Genomic DNA, 17,152 nt, shown 5'->3' on the forward strand with positions numbered 1-17,152 from the left:
AATAGTGTGGTGTAAAGTACTATCAGCATGGCTGCTTTTAGTTCTATTCAAAGTTAATAAAAAAGCTGAATTCAAAGTCTGTTTTTTTGTGTCCTGTAGATTTCATGGCTATGTTATTACTATGGTATTGTGGAAACTTCTTTGTAATAATATTGTAAGGTAAAAATACATCAAATAAGTTATACCCGATATTTAATGACATTGTAAGTATACAGTAACATGCAATGATTTAGGAGTAATGCACCAGCATTGCTCACCATGGCAACTTGTGAATAGTGGGGGACACTACAGAAAATACATACAGACAGACTCACATATTACCAGAGGTTAGGCTTGTGCACTGGTCGTGAGATTTTGCTACATTATTTAAATATATTGCCCTAAACAAATCTCCCATTGAAAAATCCCTAGGGACTTACAGAGCAGCCACCATCTTGTTTTCCAGTTGAACCCTATGTGATAGGGCGTTTGTGTTGAGTCATCAGGGTCATTCAGCAACAATTATAGTTATGATGTAAGTTTATGGGGCCATAACACACGGACAACACCACTTGTGTGTATGTGAGTGTGTGTATTTGTGTGTGTTTGCGTGTGTGATTGTGTGTGTGTTTGCATGCATAGGTATGTGTTTATATACCAGTGCATGTATTTGCAAGCATGCATCTGCAATGTGCATGTATGTATGTATGTATGTATGTATGTATGTATGTGTGAGCTGCATGTGACTGCCTTCCTTTGGGCTGACAAGAAAGCAAACAGCACAATGTGTACTTTGGTGTGTACAAATATAGATAATATCACATAACATATAATATGTGTATCTAGATACATTTTCCATAATAAACTAATCTGAAATAGCACCTTAATTAAAATATAGGCCTACAATATTGCAGAGCTTCACTCTCAGTCCATATGATTGTGGCATAAATATTATAACACATTTTCAATGCCATGCATATTATGAAAGTTAAAAACAGAGAACAAGGAGGACCTAATTATTTGACATCTTACTTTGAATACAGCACAATGCATTGGGAAAATCTCATACACTCAGGGCTTTTTAGCTAACAAAAAAGTATGAACTCTAAATTAAACAAATTATTTATCAGGCATATTTTGTGCAAGTTCCTCGGGAATGTCAAATGACAATCACTTTGAGTTAAAGTTTAACTGCATTGTTATTGAGCATGAGGAGGAAAGCATTGTCTCGAAGTGTTTTCATTCACTATGAACCATTATGAACCCGTGGTAAAAGTTCTTCTGGACAGGTTTTTGCCTTGAAAAATACATTTTGCGTGGCGTTCTGTTATCGTCAGAGCATTCACTAGTGAATAACGGGAAACAAATTAAGCTCTACACAATAAATGTAATACACTATGCTACACAGTTTTGGTTGAATAGTTTGTCATATTTCTAATAGTCTAACTTCTAAATTATGTCAACTGGTCTATACCTAAATTACACACACACAAAAAATGCAAGCAATAGCTTATAGAAAGAAAGAATCCAAACAAGAAAGACAACATAATACGCTGCTGTTATGCTAAACTGCACACTGTACAACTAAGGCAGGGTGAAAGGTTGCAGGGTTCAACATCGGATCAAATGTATAGAATTCCATAAGGTAAACATCTATATTAAGTAACACAAAACATATATGAATTGTTTTTGACTGTTGACGAAAAAGTGTTAACACATCTCATGGGTATCCTATGTCAAATTACACTGTCAAAATAATATTAACAACAAACATAATAATAAAAATAACAATTGTGTAAAATAATGTAGCTTAAGAATATGAAATTACAATTAAAATGTTCCAATAGTAAATCTGAACACTTACAACTGTAAACGCGGCTTGAGAAGTCGTATAATCTTTAAAAACTCAGGAGGCCTATTCACTATGAAAAAGCTCCTATAACACCGTGCTCTGTCCATAATGTGCATAAAACCCTCGCCTGTCCTTGTCAGCTCTACATCCCGATGCACTCACTATCTGATTGAAGATTAGTGACGTAAGAAACATCAATCGCGACAGGCATGCCGAGGTGGATGGAGGGATGGGTAGATAGACAGATGTTGGGGCGGTACTTAGAAATATTGCCACATTATTAGCCTCCTCCGACAACCACGTATGATCAGTTTGATAACACGTTGACAATGTCTCAAGAATGTCGCACACTGAGAAGTAAGGATTTTATTTTAGTGGGTAAAACGATGACAGTAGACTCTAGGTTAATAATTTGTTACTTTTTGACTTGAGAATAATATCTAACATAAAAAAGGAGTGAACTCGTGCGGCGTGAAACTTGAACAGATAGAGTCTAACATATGGTGCAAATTCCGAGAACTCACCCAGGGTCAGTTTTAAGCAAGGTTCGTCTGCCGGCCGCCCGCCCGGGCGTTGGAAAGTTAATCCGTCTCTCAAAGACACATCCATGCGCCCGAGAATTTGTATAGAGTTGGTGCATTTGCAAGAACCAGAGGCCGTGGTGGTGATGGAAGCTGGGCTGCGCTGGGAAATTCTCCCAAATATCCGCTGCATGGGGTGATGGGTAGAGAGGTGCGTATATACTGCTGTGCAACGTAACACAGCTTCAATGTCACCCAAGTTATAGGCTAGCCTATTTAGCGCCATCAAAAGTGCATTAGGCAACAGATGCACTCACACAGTAGCCAAAGAGCATCTCATAAAAAAATAAAAGGAAAACTAACTGCACGGTCAATTGGGGTTCTCTTGATGTCGTAGGTATAGAATACTTTCAACAGCTTGGCTATCAGTTATTGTACAAATAGCCACTCTTCCTCGATGCGGTCGGGCAGAATCAGTTGTATCAGCATGTTAATAACATAGTGAATGTTAGAAATTGATGAATAAGTAATGAATAGGGATGGGGTGCAGTGCACAGTTGCAGTCACAGTGGACTTGTGCACTCGGCGCCCCTCCCCTTCCCATGCGAAGTAGTCACTTCTTAGCAAGGTGTAGCGAATCAATCTGCAACTTTCAATGCCCATTTTTAAGGGTGTCACCGAAGAGGTAAAAATGCTAAATACCTTTACAGAAGCTCTGCAATCTAATATATGGCCTAAAAAGTTCAAGAAAGAATGCATTTCTGAATAGAAAATAATAGCAGAACAGAATAGCCTACAGAATATCCTGTCACTGTTATTTTCTGTTTGTTTTTTATTTTCAGTTCTAAACTAAGACATTGGCCTACGCCTTGGTTTATTGTCTCGTATGCTAAAAACGAATTTGAAAACCAACCATCATAATGCATGGACGTGGAGACACTTTATTCAGCAGAGCACTGCATTGGACAGGGGCTGTTTTATAATCCTGTTATAGAAAATAATGGAGAGAAAAAAACAGAACAATTAAAAAGATTGACACGGTGGGCTCTGACTGTCAGAGTGACGCTTCCAGAGGGGTGGAGTAACGGAAAGGCAGGAAAGGCAACTCGATGTGTCTGTCTATCAGTTGAGCCTGTCTGATCAGTCGCGCATCCCCCCAATGTGCGATACATATTTCTCACTGCGGAGACGAGACCCCCGCTTCGCCATCTGGAGTAAAACATAAGCAATAGGTCCACACTCGTATCCTTTCGTGGAGTAGCTGTTGGCGTTTCGCTTGTTTATGAAAAGTCTTTGGAGCAGTAACACATCAACTGTCCACATGAAAGCCGAAAGGACATCATTTTTGTGAGTATCGTCGGAATAGGCTATCCGAATCGAGCTCTGGGTGTTTCGGTCGCTTGAAGAGAGACAGAAAGTAGCTTATTGGCGGCATAGCCACGGCAGAAAGCTCAAACGGCTATCATGACTGACTGACTGACTGACACGGACTGATTGACATAACCCTCTAATGTCCATATCCCAGCTCTCTCTCCCATTTTGTGTCGACTTGCAGAGATTGAACAACCGAACAGCACCTGTGCAGAAACAGTTTGGAACGTTATCCATCGCCGTGGAAGTTTGTGATACATTGAAAGACTTCTTTGTTACTTTCTACGCGAAAATCGGTTATAAAGTGTCGTTCTAGGGGTGGAATCCTTTTTTTTGTCATGGAAGCACGGCGGGATTGAAGAGGCTTTGGCTGCTGTCCACGTTCTCCACGGTTATACTGAAACCTAAACGGAGGTCTTGCTATTTTTGATCATCATGCAATGAGTTATTACTGTTTCTACTCAAAACATCCATAGAGAAACATATTTTTGTTTAGAGATATGCTATTGGGTTCTTGACATTTGCCAAACAATTGCGGAAAGATTAATTAGGTTTTTATGAAAAAAATAATACTTTCACCGACGCTCAGACTTCCTTTGCCAGTCAAAGAACGGGAATCGACATTTCTATTCCGATTCTATTGAAGAGAAGGACAAAACGACGAGATATTTGCTTTGATTTCGTTGCACTGGTTTCCTCTTGGGTCGTCTTTTATTTTGGTCTCTGCATGAAAAGTCAAGCGGAAAGTCTACCAGCAGCATGCCGAGGAGAAAGCAGCAAGCGCCAAGGCGGTCCGTAGGTAAGCACAACCCTGAAGTCTTATTTCCTCAAGTTCCCCGTAAAAATCCTCTCAAGTTCGCCGTTTCCCATCCTTATTTAAAATAACCCTAAATAGACACATTCATAACGGACCTTCTGTGTTATACACATTTAGCTTACAACCAAAAGGAGATAAATGTTACACCTTTTTTCAAATTGGCCAGAAACAAAGTATTTACCAGCCTGTAGATCATGGAAATACTTTCCAGTTTTCTGTCACAGGTTCATATTCACATATATGTTGTCAAACCCCAATGGCCTATTGAACGATCACACACAGAGATAATAGACCTAATGCAATTGGACGTGTGTTAGCTCATTTTATCTAGTATTTGAGTCTCTGTATTCCACTCGTGGATTGCCATCCTTGATTTGATGCCTGATTGATCGCCTGTCATGCGACTGCCTTTGATCTATTAATTCCTTATAATAATCAGTAAATCATTCACCATGGAAACACGCATGCGCTTGACAGCTTGAGCCACTCAAAGGACAACTTTGGCCCCTGTCGAGAAGCAGGAGAAAAGACTAATTGAAAGCAAAGTTCCCAAGCAGGGGTAAATACTTTGCGATTAATGACCAAGGGGGAGGGACAAGGGAAGGAGGCGGAGGGAGGCTGCTGGGGCGTGTCAAGATCAGAAAGTAACACCCCAATACTCTTAAGAGTATGTTGACAATATTCCTGACTCTCTAGGCTACTCCACACTCTCTAGGCTACTCCAAACTCACTAGGCTGCTCTGTCCCGATTCACTAGGCTACTCTAAAAATGTTTCTCACCTAGATTATATTTGAGGTTATAGTAACCAATGCAGAGTGCACTTTTTGTTTTCCGCTTTGATAGTGTGTTGAACATCTCATTCCAAAATCATGGGCATTAATATGGAGTTGGTCCCCCCTTTGCTGCTGTAACAGCATCCTCTCTTCTGGGAAGGCTTTCCACTAGATGTTGGAACATTACTGGGACTTGCTTCCATTCAGCCACAAGAGCATTAGTGATGTCAGGCATTGCTGTTGGGTGATTAGGCCTGGCTCGCAGTCGGCGTTCCAATGAATTTCAAAAGTGTTCAATGTGGTTGAGGTCTGGGCAGGCCAGTCAAGTTCTTCCACCCCGATCTTGACAAACCATTTCTGTACGGCCTCTCTTTGTGCTCGGGGACATTGTCATGCTGAATCAGGAAAGGGCCTTCCCTTAATTAAACTGTTGACACAATGTTGGGAGCAGAGAATTGTCTAGAATGTAATTGTATGCTGTAGTGTTAAGATTTCCCTTTACTGGAACTAATGGGAGGGAAGGGGGGGGCTAGCTCGAACTATGAAAAACAGACCCAGACCATTATTCCTGCTCCACCAGACTTTACAGTTGGCACTATGCATTGGGGCAGGTAGCGTTCTCCTGGCATCCTCCAAATCCTGATTCGTCCGCCAGATGGTGAAGTGTGATTCTTCACTGCAGAGAATGTGTTTCCACTGCTCTAGAGTCCAATGGTGGCGAGCTTTACGTCACTCCAGCCGACGCTTGGCATTGCGCATGGTGATCTTAGGCTTGTGCGCGGCTGCTCGGCCATGGAAACCCACTTCATGAAGCTCCCAAAGAACCGTACTTGTGCTGACGTTGTGTCCAGAGGCAGTTTGGAACTCGGTTGTGAGTGTTGCAACCGAGTACAGATGATTTTTAAGCGCTTCAGCACTCGGCGGTCCCGTTTTGTGAGCTTGTGTGGCCTACCACTTCACAGCTGAGCCGTTGTTGCTCTTAGATGTTTCCACTTCACAATAACAGCACTTACAGTTGACCGGGGAAGCTCTAGCAGGCTAGATATTTGACTGACTTGTTGGAAAGATGGCATCCTATGACGGTGCCACGTTGAACTGAGCTGTTCAGTAAGGCCATTCTACTGCCAATGTTTGTGTATAGAGAATGTATGGCTGTGTGCTCGATTTTATACACCTGTCAGCAACGGGTGTGGCTGAAATAGCCAAATCAACTAATTTGAAGGGCTGTCCACATACTTTTGTTTATATAGTGTATATTTTTGGCGAGATGCACAATGATTTCTTTGACACGTAGGTATTTTTATGAAGTATCATGAAAGAAGACCAGAGTTGAGCTTGTCATTTTGGAGGTGTTTTTTTTTCTTAGAACAGTGAATGATTGACAGGGATTTCCACCAGTCACCTAATGAGAAAACTGCCTTTGAAGTTCAGGCATTACCGACTGCTGCTGAACAAAACAGTTCTAGAATATTAAACAGTATTTGGAAATGTGAAGTTAAGCAGGTTGGGAAGGAGAGACTTTGAACTCTGTGGAGTTGTGATTTCATCTTGACTGCAGAGATATAAATGTGAGGATATTCTGATATAAGTACGTAATATGGATAAACTAGTAAAAAAAATGGTCACACAAGGGTTTTTGTCACTACGCATGTCAGCTAAAGTCAACTCCTAATATATACAATGGCTGGAGACTGTCGTGAATCGATGTACTAAATTGGCCCATGCAACTACCCAGAGCAAAAACATTATTTGGGACTGGTAAACTGCAATGCACTTCATTATAGTATGCACGTATCCAATGTGTACACGTAACAGGAGGGGAATATATTGCATGCTTTAGCCTAGTTTTACCATGCACTGAAATGTACAAAAGGCTGCTGAATTATCTGACCCAGCAGCTTGTGCACTTACCCGACCATCGTCTCCCTGCTCGACTCCCATCCAGCTTTTGAATATTGATTTAATTGTCTGTTTAGTGAAAGGCACATGCATCACTGGCAGTGATGCTCAATCAAAAGTTGGCAGGCGTCGTCTTTCCGTTATTTCCCGTGCGTGACATATGGTGGTCTCCATCAATACACGGTGACAAGAACTAGTTTGTGTGTTTGTGTGACAGAGACTCCTTCCTTACTGAAAAATGCACCCCCACGCACACACTCTTACACTCACACACACACAACTCAAAACACATATTTTAAGTGAAATTAAAATCTTGACACAAACACACAATACAGTCAGGGAAAGACGAATGTGAAAACAACTAGCCTAATTTTACTGAAAGGCGATTGAATATCACTGTGTTAAAATGGAGGTCTCTGCTTTAGTGGTGATTTCTAGCCCCTCGGAGGGCGCTGTACCTTGTTGCTATAATGGCCAGTTACTATACATCAAGCTCTCCTCCATTTGGAACAACATAGCTGCATCTGTTAGTTTTGGCAGTTCCGTTCGATGCGGTGCAATTCGAGCAGCAGCAATTTTTGCTGCAGTCATTTGATCTCCGGGAGGGTGCTTCATTCTCATTTTGGGTGTGTTTTTATTTTTGTAAGACGCTCTAATTTGGAGTGACTTTCAAGTCCAAGGTAGGCTTTCTGTACCACATGTATTTTCAAGCCAGAGATAATCAATCGGTAGCCTATGTAACGCAAGTGCCGTTTATATAAGAGAGTCCTACTTTTCTTTACATATGTGTCCAGAGAAGCTTTGTTACACTACATGACCAAAAGTACAGTATATCACAAAAGTGAGTACACCCCTCACATTTTTGTAAATATTTGAGTATATCTTTGCATGTGACAACACTGAAGAAATGACACTTTGCTACAATGTAAAGTAGTGAGTGTACAGCTTGTATAACAGTGTAAATTTGCTGTCCCCTCAAAATAACTCAACACACAGCCATTCATGTCTAAACCGCTGGCAACAAAAGTGAGTACACCCCTAGGTGAAAATGTCCAAATTGGGCCCAATTAGCCATTTTCCCTCCCCGGTGTCATGTGACTCGTTAGTGTTACAAGGTCTCAGGTGTGAATGGGGAGCAGGTGTGTTAAATTTGGTGTCATCGCTCTCACACTCCCTCATACTGACTGGTCCCTGGAAGTTCAACATGGCACCTCATGGCAAAGAACTCTCTGAGGATCTGGAAAAAAATAATTTTTGCTCTACATAAAGATGGCCTGGGCTATAAGAAGATTGCCAAGACCCGGGGGCCTCCCGGGCGGCGCAGTGGTTGAGGGCGCTGTACTGCAGCTGTGCCACCAGAGACTCTGGGTTCGCGCCCAGGCTCTGTCGTAACCGGCCGCGACCGGGAGGTCCGTGGGGCGACGCACAATTGGCCTAGCGTCGCCCGGGTTAGGGAGGGTTTGGCCGGTAGGGAAATCCTTGTCTCATCGCACACCAGCAACTCATGTGGCGGGCCGGGCGCAGTGCGCGCTAACCAAGGTTGCCAGGTGCACGGTGTTTCCTCCGACACATTGGTGCGGCTGGCTTCCGGGTTGGATGGCGCTGTGTTAAGAAGCAGTGCGGCTTGGTTGGGTTGTGTATCGGAGGACGCATGACTTTCAACCTTCGTCTCTCCCGAGCCCGTACGGGAGTTGTAGCGATGAGACAAGATAGTAGCTACTAAAAACAATTGGATACCAGGAAATTGGGGGTAAAATTAGGCCAAGATCCTGAAACTGAGCTGCAGCACGGTGGCCAAGACCATACAGCGGTTTAACTGGACAGGTTCCACTCAGAACAGGCCTCGCCATGGTCGACCAAAGAAGTTGAGTGCACGTGCTCAGCGTCATATCCAGAGGTTGTCTTTGGGAAATAGACGTATGCGTGCTGCCAGCATTGCTGCAGAGGTTGAAGGGGTGGGGGTCAGCCTGTTCAGACCATACGCCGTACACTGCATCAAATCGTTCTGCATGGCTGTCGTCCCAGAAGGAAGCCTCTTCTAAAGATGATGCACAAGAAAGCCCGCAAACAGTTTGCTGAAGACAAGCAGACTAAGGACATCGATTACTGGAACCATGTCCTGTGGTCTGAGACCAAGATAAACTTATTTGGTTCAGATGGTGTCAACCAGGTGAGGAGTACAAAGACAAGTGTGTCTTGCCTACAGTCAAGCATGGTGGTGGGGGTGTCATGTTCTGGGGCTGCATGAGTACTGCCGGCACTGGGGAGCTACAGTTCATTGAGGGAACCATGAATGCCAACATGAATGCCAGTATTCCAACATGATAACGACCCCAAACACACCTCCAAGACGACCACTGCATGGCTAAAGAAGCTGGGGGTAAAGGTGATGGACTGGCCAAGCATGTCTCCAGACCTAAACCCTATTTAGCATCTGTGGGGTATCTCAAACGGAAGGTGGAGGAGTGCAAGGTCTCTAACATCCACCAGCTCCGTGATGTCGTCATGGAGGAGTGGAAGAGGACTCCAGTGGCAACCTGTGAAGCTCTGGTGAACTCCATGCCCAAGAGGGTTAAGGCAGTACTGGAAAATGATGGTGGCCACACAAAATATTGACACTTTGGGCCCAATTTGGACATTTTCACTTAGGGGTGTACTCACTTTTGTTGCCAGCAGTTTAGACATTAATGGCTGTGTGTTGAGTTATTTTGAGGGGACAGCAAATTTACACTGTTATACAAGCTTACTCACTACTTTACTTTACATTGTAGCAAAGTGTCAAGGACTTACTTCCATTCAGCCAGAAGAGCATTAGTGAGGTCAGGCACTGATGTTGGGCGATTAGGCCTGGCTCGCACTCGTCGTTCCAATTAATCCCGAAGGTGTTCGATGAGGTTGAGGTCAGGGCTCTGTGCAGGCCAATCAAGTTTTTCCACACCGATCTCGACAAACCATTTCTGTATGTACCTCGCTTTGTGCATGTGGGCATTGTCATGCTGACACAGGAAAGTGCCTTCTCCAAAGTGTTGTCACAAAGTTGGAAGCACAGAATCGTCTAGAATGTCATTGTATGCTGTAGCGTTAAGAATTTCCCTTTACTGGAACTAAGGAGGGGGGCCTAGCCCAAACCATGAAAAACGTCCCCATACCATTTTTCCTACTCCACCTTAGGCTTGTGTGCGTGCGGCTGCTCGGCCATGGAAACCCATTTCATGAAGTTCCCGGACGAGCAGTTCTTGTGCTGACGTTGCTTCCAAAGGCAGTTTGGAACTCGATAGTGAGTGTTGCAACCGAGGACAAACTATTTTTACATGAGACGCACTTCAGCGCTCTGCGGTATGTGAGCTTGTGTGGCTTACCACTTTGTGGCTGAACCGTTGTTGCTCCACTTCACAATAACAGCACTTACAGTTGACCGGGGCAGCTCTAGCCAGGCAGAATATTGACAAACTAACTTGTTGGAAAGGTGGCATCCTATGAAGTTGCCATGTTGAATGTCACGGAGCTCTTCAGGAAGCCCGTTCTACTGTCAATGTTTGGTTATGGAGATTGCATGGCTGTGTGCCTGATTTTATACACCTGTCAGTAACGGGTGTGGCTGAAATAGCCAAATTCACTCATTTGGAGGGGTGTCCACATGCTTTTGTGTGTATATATAGTAGATTTTCACACGAGCTTATGGGTGACACAAACTGACCGTTTGCCACTGTCTGCAAATGCTACTTAAATATGTAATCAAAATATTGATATTTGTACTTTGATGCAACCTGTACTACAAGAGCGCAGAATGTCACATTTCACGTCATCACCAATGCCGAGATTCTCTCCAAGGGTGGTAAGATATTGAGGCCTTGTCTTGTTGTAATAGTACCATTTGCCACTTGCAATACAGTACGTGTTGATTTGCAATACAATTATCTTCTATACCTCTACACGCAAAAATGTTATTGTACGACCTACCCAGGATAAACTCCATAATATTCAGATACTTATTCATCACCTCAACAACAAACAAGAAACTGCGACCAACAAACACGCCTTTTCCATAAAATCACGCCTTTTCCATAAAATCACGCCTTTTCCATAAAATCACACCTTTTCCATAAAATCACGCCTTTTCCATAAAATCACACCTTTTCCATAAAATCACGCCTTTTCCATAAAATCACGCCTTTTCCATAAAATCACGCCTTTTCCATAAAATCACGCCTTTTCCATAAAATCACACCTTTTCCATAAAATCACGCCTTTTCCATAAAATCACACCTTTTCCATAAAATCACGCCTTTTCCATAAAATCACACCTTTTCCAGTGATGATCTCCCCAGTCAAAAGGAGATGAGTCTCTTAATTATCAACCGAACGAGAGAGGGAGCGCGGGGGGGAAAAAGTTAAGCTTCCTCCCTTCGCTCGACGTCAAGCCAGCTAGCGGCATCATTAGCCCGACTCCATAATTATCTGGGATGCTGACGGATCTAGTGACAGGGCCCCGCCGATTAATGCTGACAAATTCAGCAAGTGTCAAGTTCCGCAGCTGCCTTGATGTAATCAAGTTGATATTAGCCCGGGTCCCCACACACAGACGCATTCGGTCGCGCACACACACACACCTCCAGTCGCAGTATTAACTCAATTATTTAGAAGGGGTGTGGGGGGGCAGCAGACAAATGGACTACCTGGCTAATCAATTCGAAGTTGCAGAGGCAAAATAACACTGCTAGATAATGGCTGCGGGTGTAGCCTCAGACCTAAGCTGAGTTTTCATGAGTCTTGTAGAAGTGTCCTATAACAGGGATGGTTTAGGCGTCAGTGCATTGCATAGGTTGCATTGCATATTGTCTTGCATCACCTTGATACCTGTCTTCCGCCTGTACAGTTTGTTCATATAGTGGGGGGTTCCATTACATTATGTGTTGCTTACTTTTGGTGTTTCTCTTCCTGTGTTTTCAGACCAAACGTTTGGCAGCCCTGCAGGTTGTCAGACATTGCAGGTTATCAGACGTGGCTTCTCTTTATGATAAGCTGTGTGAGTGTGTTTGCATCTCTTAACCTAAGCTGTAGTATGTGCGTGAGTCTGTGTGCAGCTGTCACTGTCTCATTACCCAAGCTATAGTGTAGGATATGCAAAGTTTCATTACCAGTTGATATTGACTCTTGTAGTCGATAGTCATGTTTGCCCCCTTATTCCTCAACGCAAATAGTTTCAATTTGCATCTGGGGTTGCAGCCAGGGGGCCTATAGGAAATCAAAGAGTTGTTTGTGTGTGTGTGCGCGCGCACACACACACACACACACACAAATACACATACTCCCCTTCCTCATCTACATGGAGGTTAAGTGACACATGAAGATCGATGACTGCTCTTATGGAAAAGAAAGAGTGGTGAAAAAAATATGCCTGGATTAAAAGAGTGCCAAGAGAGTGACGATGTGAAGGCGTCTGCCTCAGAAGCGCCGCCGAAGTAAAACTATCCCTAGGTTTAACAAGCATTTACGCAACCGGGGAGAGCTGAGTTTCCACACAATCTGAGGGAGTTTTATTCTGCCTTTCTCGCATATACATTACCAGTCAAAATGTTTGGGCATACCTACTCATTCCAGGGTTTTTCTTTGTTTTGACTATTTTCTACATTGGAAAATAATAGTGAAGACGTCAAAACTATGAAGTAGCACTAATGGAATCATGTAGTAACCAAAAAAGTGTTAAACAAATAAAAAATGTTATTTGAGATTCTTCAAAGTAGCCACCCTTTGCCTCGATCACAGCTTTGCACACACTTTGCATTCTCTCAACCAGCTTCATGGGGTGGCAGGTAGCTTAGTGGTTAGAGCGTAACTGAAAGATTGCTAGATCGAATCCCCGAGCTGACAAGGTACAAATCTGTTGCTCTAGCACTTAACCCACTGCTCCTAGGCTGTCATTGTAAATAAGAATTTGTTCTTAACTGACCTGCCTAGTTAAATAAATAAAAACTATTCATGAGGTAGTCACCTGGAATGCATTTCAATTAACAGGTGTGCCTTGTTAATTTGTGGAATTTCTTTCTTAATACGTTTGAGCCAATCAGTTGTTGTGACAAGGTAGGGGTGGCATAGAGAAGTCCTATTTGGTAAAAGACCAAGTCCATATTATGGAAAGAACAGCTCAAATAAGTAAAGAGAAATTACAGTCCATCATTACTTTAAGACATGAAGGTCAGCCAATCCGGAAAATTAAGAACTTTGAAAGTTTCTTCAAGTGCAGTCGCAAAAACCATTAAGCGCTATGAAGAAACTGGCTCTCATGAGGACCGCCACAGGAAAGGAAGACCAAGAGATACCTCTGCAGCAGAGGATACGTTCATTAGAGTTACCAGCCTCAGAAATTGCAGCCCAAATAAATGCTTGACAGAGTTCATGTAACAGACACATCTCAACATCATCTGTTCAGAGGAGACTGCTTGAATCAGGCCTTCATGGTCGAATTTCTGCAGAGCAACACTACTAAATGACACTTATAAGAAAAAGAGACTTGCGTGGGCTAAGAAACAGGAGCAATGGATAATCTGTCCTTTGGTCGGATGAGTCCAAAATTGATATTTTTGGTTCCAACCGCCGTGTCTTTGTGAGACGCAGAGTAGGTGAATGGATAATCTCTGCATGTGTAGTTCCCACCGTGAAGCATGGAGGAGGTGTGATGGTGTGGGGATGCTTTGCTGGTGACACTGTCAGTGATTTATTTAGAATTCAAGGCGCACTTAACCAGCATGGCTACCACAGCATTCTGCAGCGATACGCCATCCCATCTGGTTTGTGCTTAGTCCCATTATCATTTGTTTTTCAACAGGACAATGACCCAATGCACCACCAGGCTATGTAAGGGCTATTTGAAGAAGGAGAGTGATGGAGTGCTGCATCAGATGACCTGGCCTCCACAATCACCAAACCTCAAGCCAATTGATATGGTTTGGGTTGAGTTGGATTGCAGAGTGAAGAAAAAGCAGCCATCAAGTGCTCAGCATATGTGGGAACTCCTTCAAGACTGTTGGAAAAGCATTCTAGGTGAAGCTGTTTGAGAGAATGCCAAGAGTGTGCAAAGCTGTCATCAAGGCAACGAGTGGCTACTTTGAAGAAATATATTTAGATTTGTTTACATATTTTTTGCTTACTACATTATTCCATATGTGTTATTTAATAATTGTGATGTCTTCACTATTACTCTAAAATGTAGAAAATAGTAAAAAAATTGAATGAGTAGGTTTGTCCAAACTTTTGACTGGTACTGTGTGATATACATCTGTCCACTCATTACTAACAGCATGAGACCGAGACGGAGAGAGAGTGAGACAGAGACGATAAAATGAAATGGAAGAAAGGAAGAGTCATGACCTGGAGAGGAGGGAGAGTGGAAGTCCGGAGTACACTCTGAGGTCAATTTGTACTCTGGAGAGTCCCTGTCTGAATGGCCTCCATCACACTGTGTGTGTGTGTGTGTGTTATTGTTTTTCCTCCTTTCCTATGTTTCCTTCGACTTGAGAGGATAAGGGTAGTTTATAGGCTCTCACTCTAGTCTTCTCTGAGCTTACATCAAGGTTTGTGTGCGTTGCTTGAGGGAGAGTGCGCACCTGTGTCGGTGTCATCTGGGTGTTAACTGATAAGTGCCAGTCCACATGGTGTTTTTGGAAATGGTGTATGATGTTAGGCAGTCCTCTCTTTGTGTCGATTAGCTAAAGCAAACAGACTCTGAGGATTTCTCTGTGTACTGAATTACAGTGGCCGTGTCCAAATACTAGCCTCCTAAATAGTAGGCCGTTTGAGAATGAGGAAAAATAGTATGTGATTTTTCGAAAATGCTTTAAATGTCTGGATGTCATACTCATTTCGGCTTCTCATGTAGTATGAATGAATTGTCAACTTTTTTGTGAAATTCACACCCACAATGAATTCAACCCGGATAAAAGGAGGGCTTAGAGATTCTATAGTTTTCTAAAAGTAGCCTGACGTGTCTTTACTGTGGCTAAATACTGTAGCTAATGTTAGCTGCGTGATTTAGCAGTTGTTGAAGTTAGCTCTATACCTAATAAGCTTGCGGTTGTTGATAGACGACTTCATGTTGAAACTAGCTAGCTAGTTTTATACATGTGAAGCCGTAGCCAGTTTTATACATGTGAAGCCGTAGCCAGTTTTATACATGTGAAGCCGTAGCCAGTTTTATACATGTGAAGCCGTGGTAAAGTAGTACTCTGCAGCCGTGGCTCTTTTACAAAACGTAAATAGTATGCGACGATGAGTACATACTATGCCTTTTTAGTATGTAGTACGCTAGTTTGGGTATTCTGACACGGCCAGTACGCGACAGAGTTTGATTCATTTTTCTTTTGTTTTTTACAAACCATTACAATTTTATGAGTAAAAGATTGATAAAGCTGTGAAGAGCTCGTTTAGTGCATTTGGCACAAGCGCAATGTTTTATTTTATATATTGGACAGTGAGTTTCAGCCAATGGTTTTTTATGGACCATATTTAGCATGTGTTATATTTAATCTGAATGACCAGTTAGCAAGAAACAAAAAGCAGCTGTCTGATATCCAACTGCCTTTCAGAAGAAATCAACATCCGGGAACTTTGTGTAGCTCCTCCCCTAACTTATCAACTGCCTGTTTCCCACTTCCTATCTCAACCTCTCTGTACAAAACGAAAACAAAATCACACAAATAAAAATCCTCTTTATTACCTTAGCAGAAGCTTTGGACACGTATGTAGTAGAGTGAATTAAAGGGTGAGTGGAGGGAAGAGAGTGGAAAAAAGTAGTGAAAGAGTGTGGGGCTGGGGACTGCGAGGAAAAGGTATTAAAAGTGACAGATGAACAGGAGTGGGGAGAAATTCTCCCGCGGCAGCTGTGACTGCCGCCATTACCCTGACAGGTGTCAATTAAGAATTACTGGCGAGGCCCCCAGTCATTTCTACTACCCCCCACCACAAAACACCCAGCCCAGCTGTGTTGCGTGCAAGAGAAATAACACTTTACCCTTGTCACTGTGTTAGCACTGTTAGCACGTAGCCACAGACCCCCATTGAAATTGAGCCGTCGGGCGGCGGGGTAGCCTCGCTAATCGATAACCAGTGTATTAGCAATTATTCTCCCCATTGATTTACGAGGGCCAGCGACTCCCGCCACGCTGTTATTAGCCCTCGACTAGATGTGTCTGCACTACACACGTGCACACAGACACACACACACACACACACTCCTGCACACTCTGCCCTGCCTCTGTTGCCAGGTGGATATGTGTTGGACATCAACACACACGCATGGATACACACACACTGTCATACAGCTGTTGCTAGGTGGATATATGATTCCTTAGAGGCAGTGGGGTCTAGAACAATCTCTCTCTTTCTCTCATACACTCTCTCTCTTATCACAGGCCTCCCATTTTACGCTGAGGAGTCCTAACACCCTTGGGCAAGCTGAGGGTAGGAGAGAGAGGGAGGGGGAGAATGAAATACAGGCCCATTTCAGGTAGTCATTTCTGTGTGTGTGTGCTCTGGATGGATGCTTTTGATAGGGTAGCATGTATTCACGACTACTTGAAGGTGGCAACATTGTTCCATGTTAGCTAGTGTAATGAACAGCCAATTGACACTTGAGAAGTTTCATGACATCAGCAGCAGTTTCCTCGTGCTTAGATAGCGCAAACACTAAGGATTGACGGGTGTTGGCGTTTTAGTGCTCCAAATAAATTGTGGAAGAACATTCCTTGGATTCATTTGGCTTCAGCATTGATCAAATATCAGATTCTCTTCCTATCACTCAGAGCACATTGCTGTGTCAGCAAAGGTCATTTTTTTCCCCCAAACCCAGATTTAAGCCTATTCCTCAAATAAAAAGAATGCTCAATTGAGAATCTCCATTAAAATGGCCTTTAGTCCAGAAGATTAGTCCCAAAATACTTTGTC

General features: G+C 43.0%; 1 protein-coding gene across 1 annotated transcript in view; it reads left to right on the forward strand.

The window, feature by feature from the left end:
• Positions 1-2,967: 2,967 nt before the first annotated feature.
• The window catches only part of LOC110488253 (teashirt homolog 1), a 36,048-nt gene continuing 21,863 nt past the window's right edge, over positions 2,968-17,152 (forward strand). The window contains exon 1 of the mRNA XM_021560403.3: positions 2,968-4,522. Within this exon, the coding sequence (XP_021416078.1) occupies positions 4,483-4,522 (40 nt within the window). The 5' untranslated portion in view covers positions 2,968-4,482. The remainder of the gene's footprint in view (positions 4,523-17,152) is intronic.

Source organism: Oncorhynchus mykiss, chromosome 30, assembly GCF_057628025.1.
Source record: "Oncorhynchus mykiss isolate SJ-2025 chromosome 30, ASM5762802v1, whole genome shotgun sequence".
Classification (NCBI taxonomy): Eukaryota; Metazoa; Chordata; class Actinopteri; order Salmoniformes; family Salmonidae; genus Oncorhynchus; species Oncorhynchus mykiss.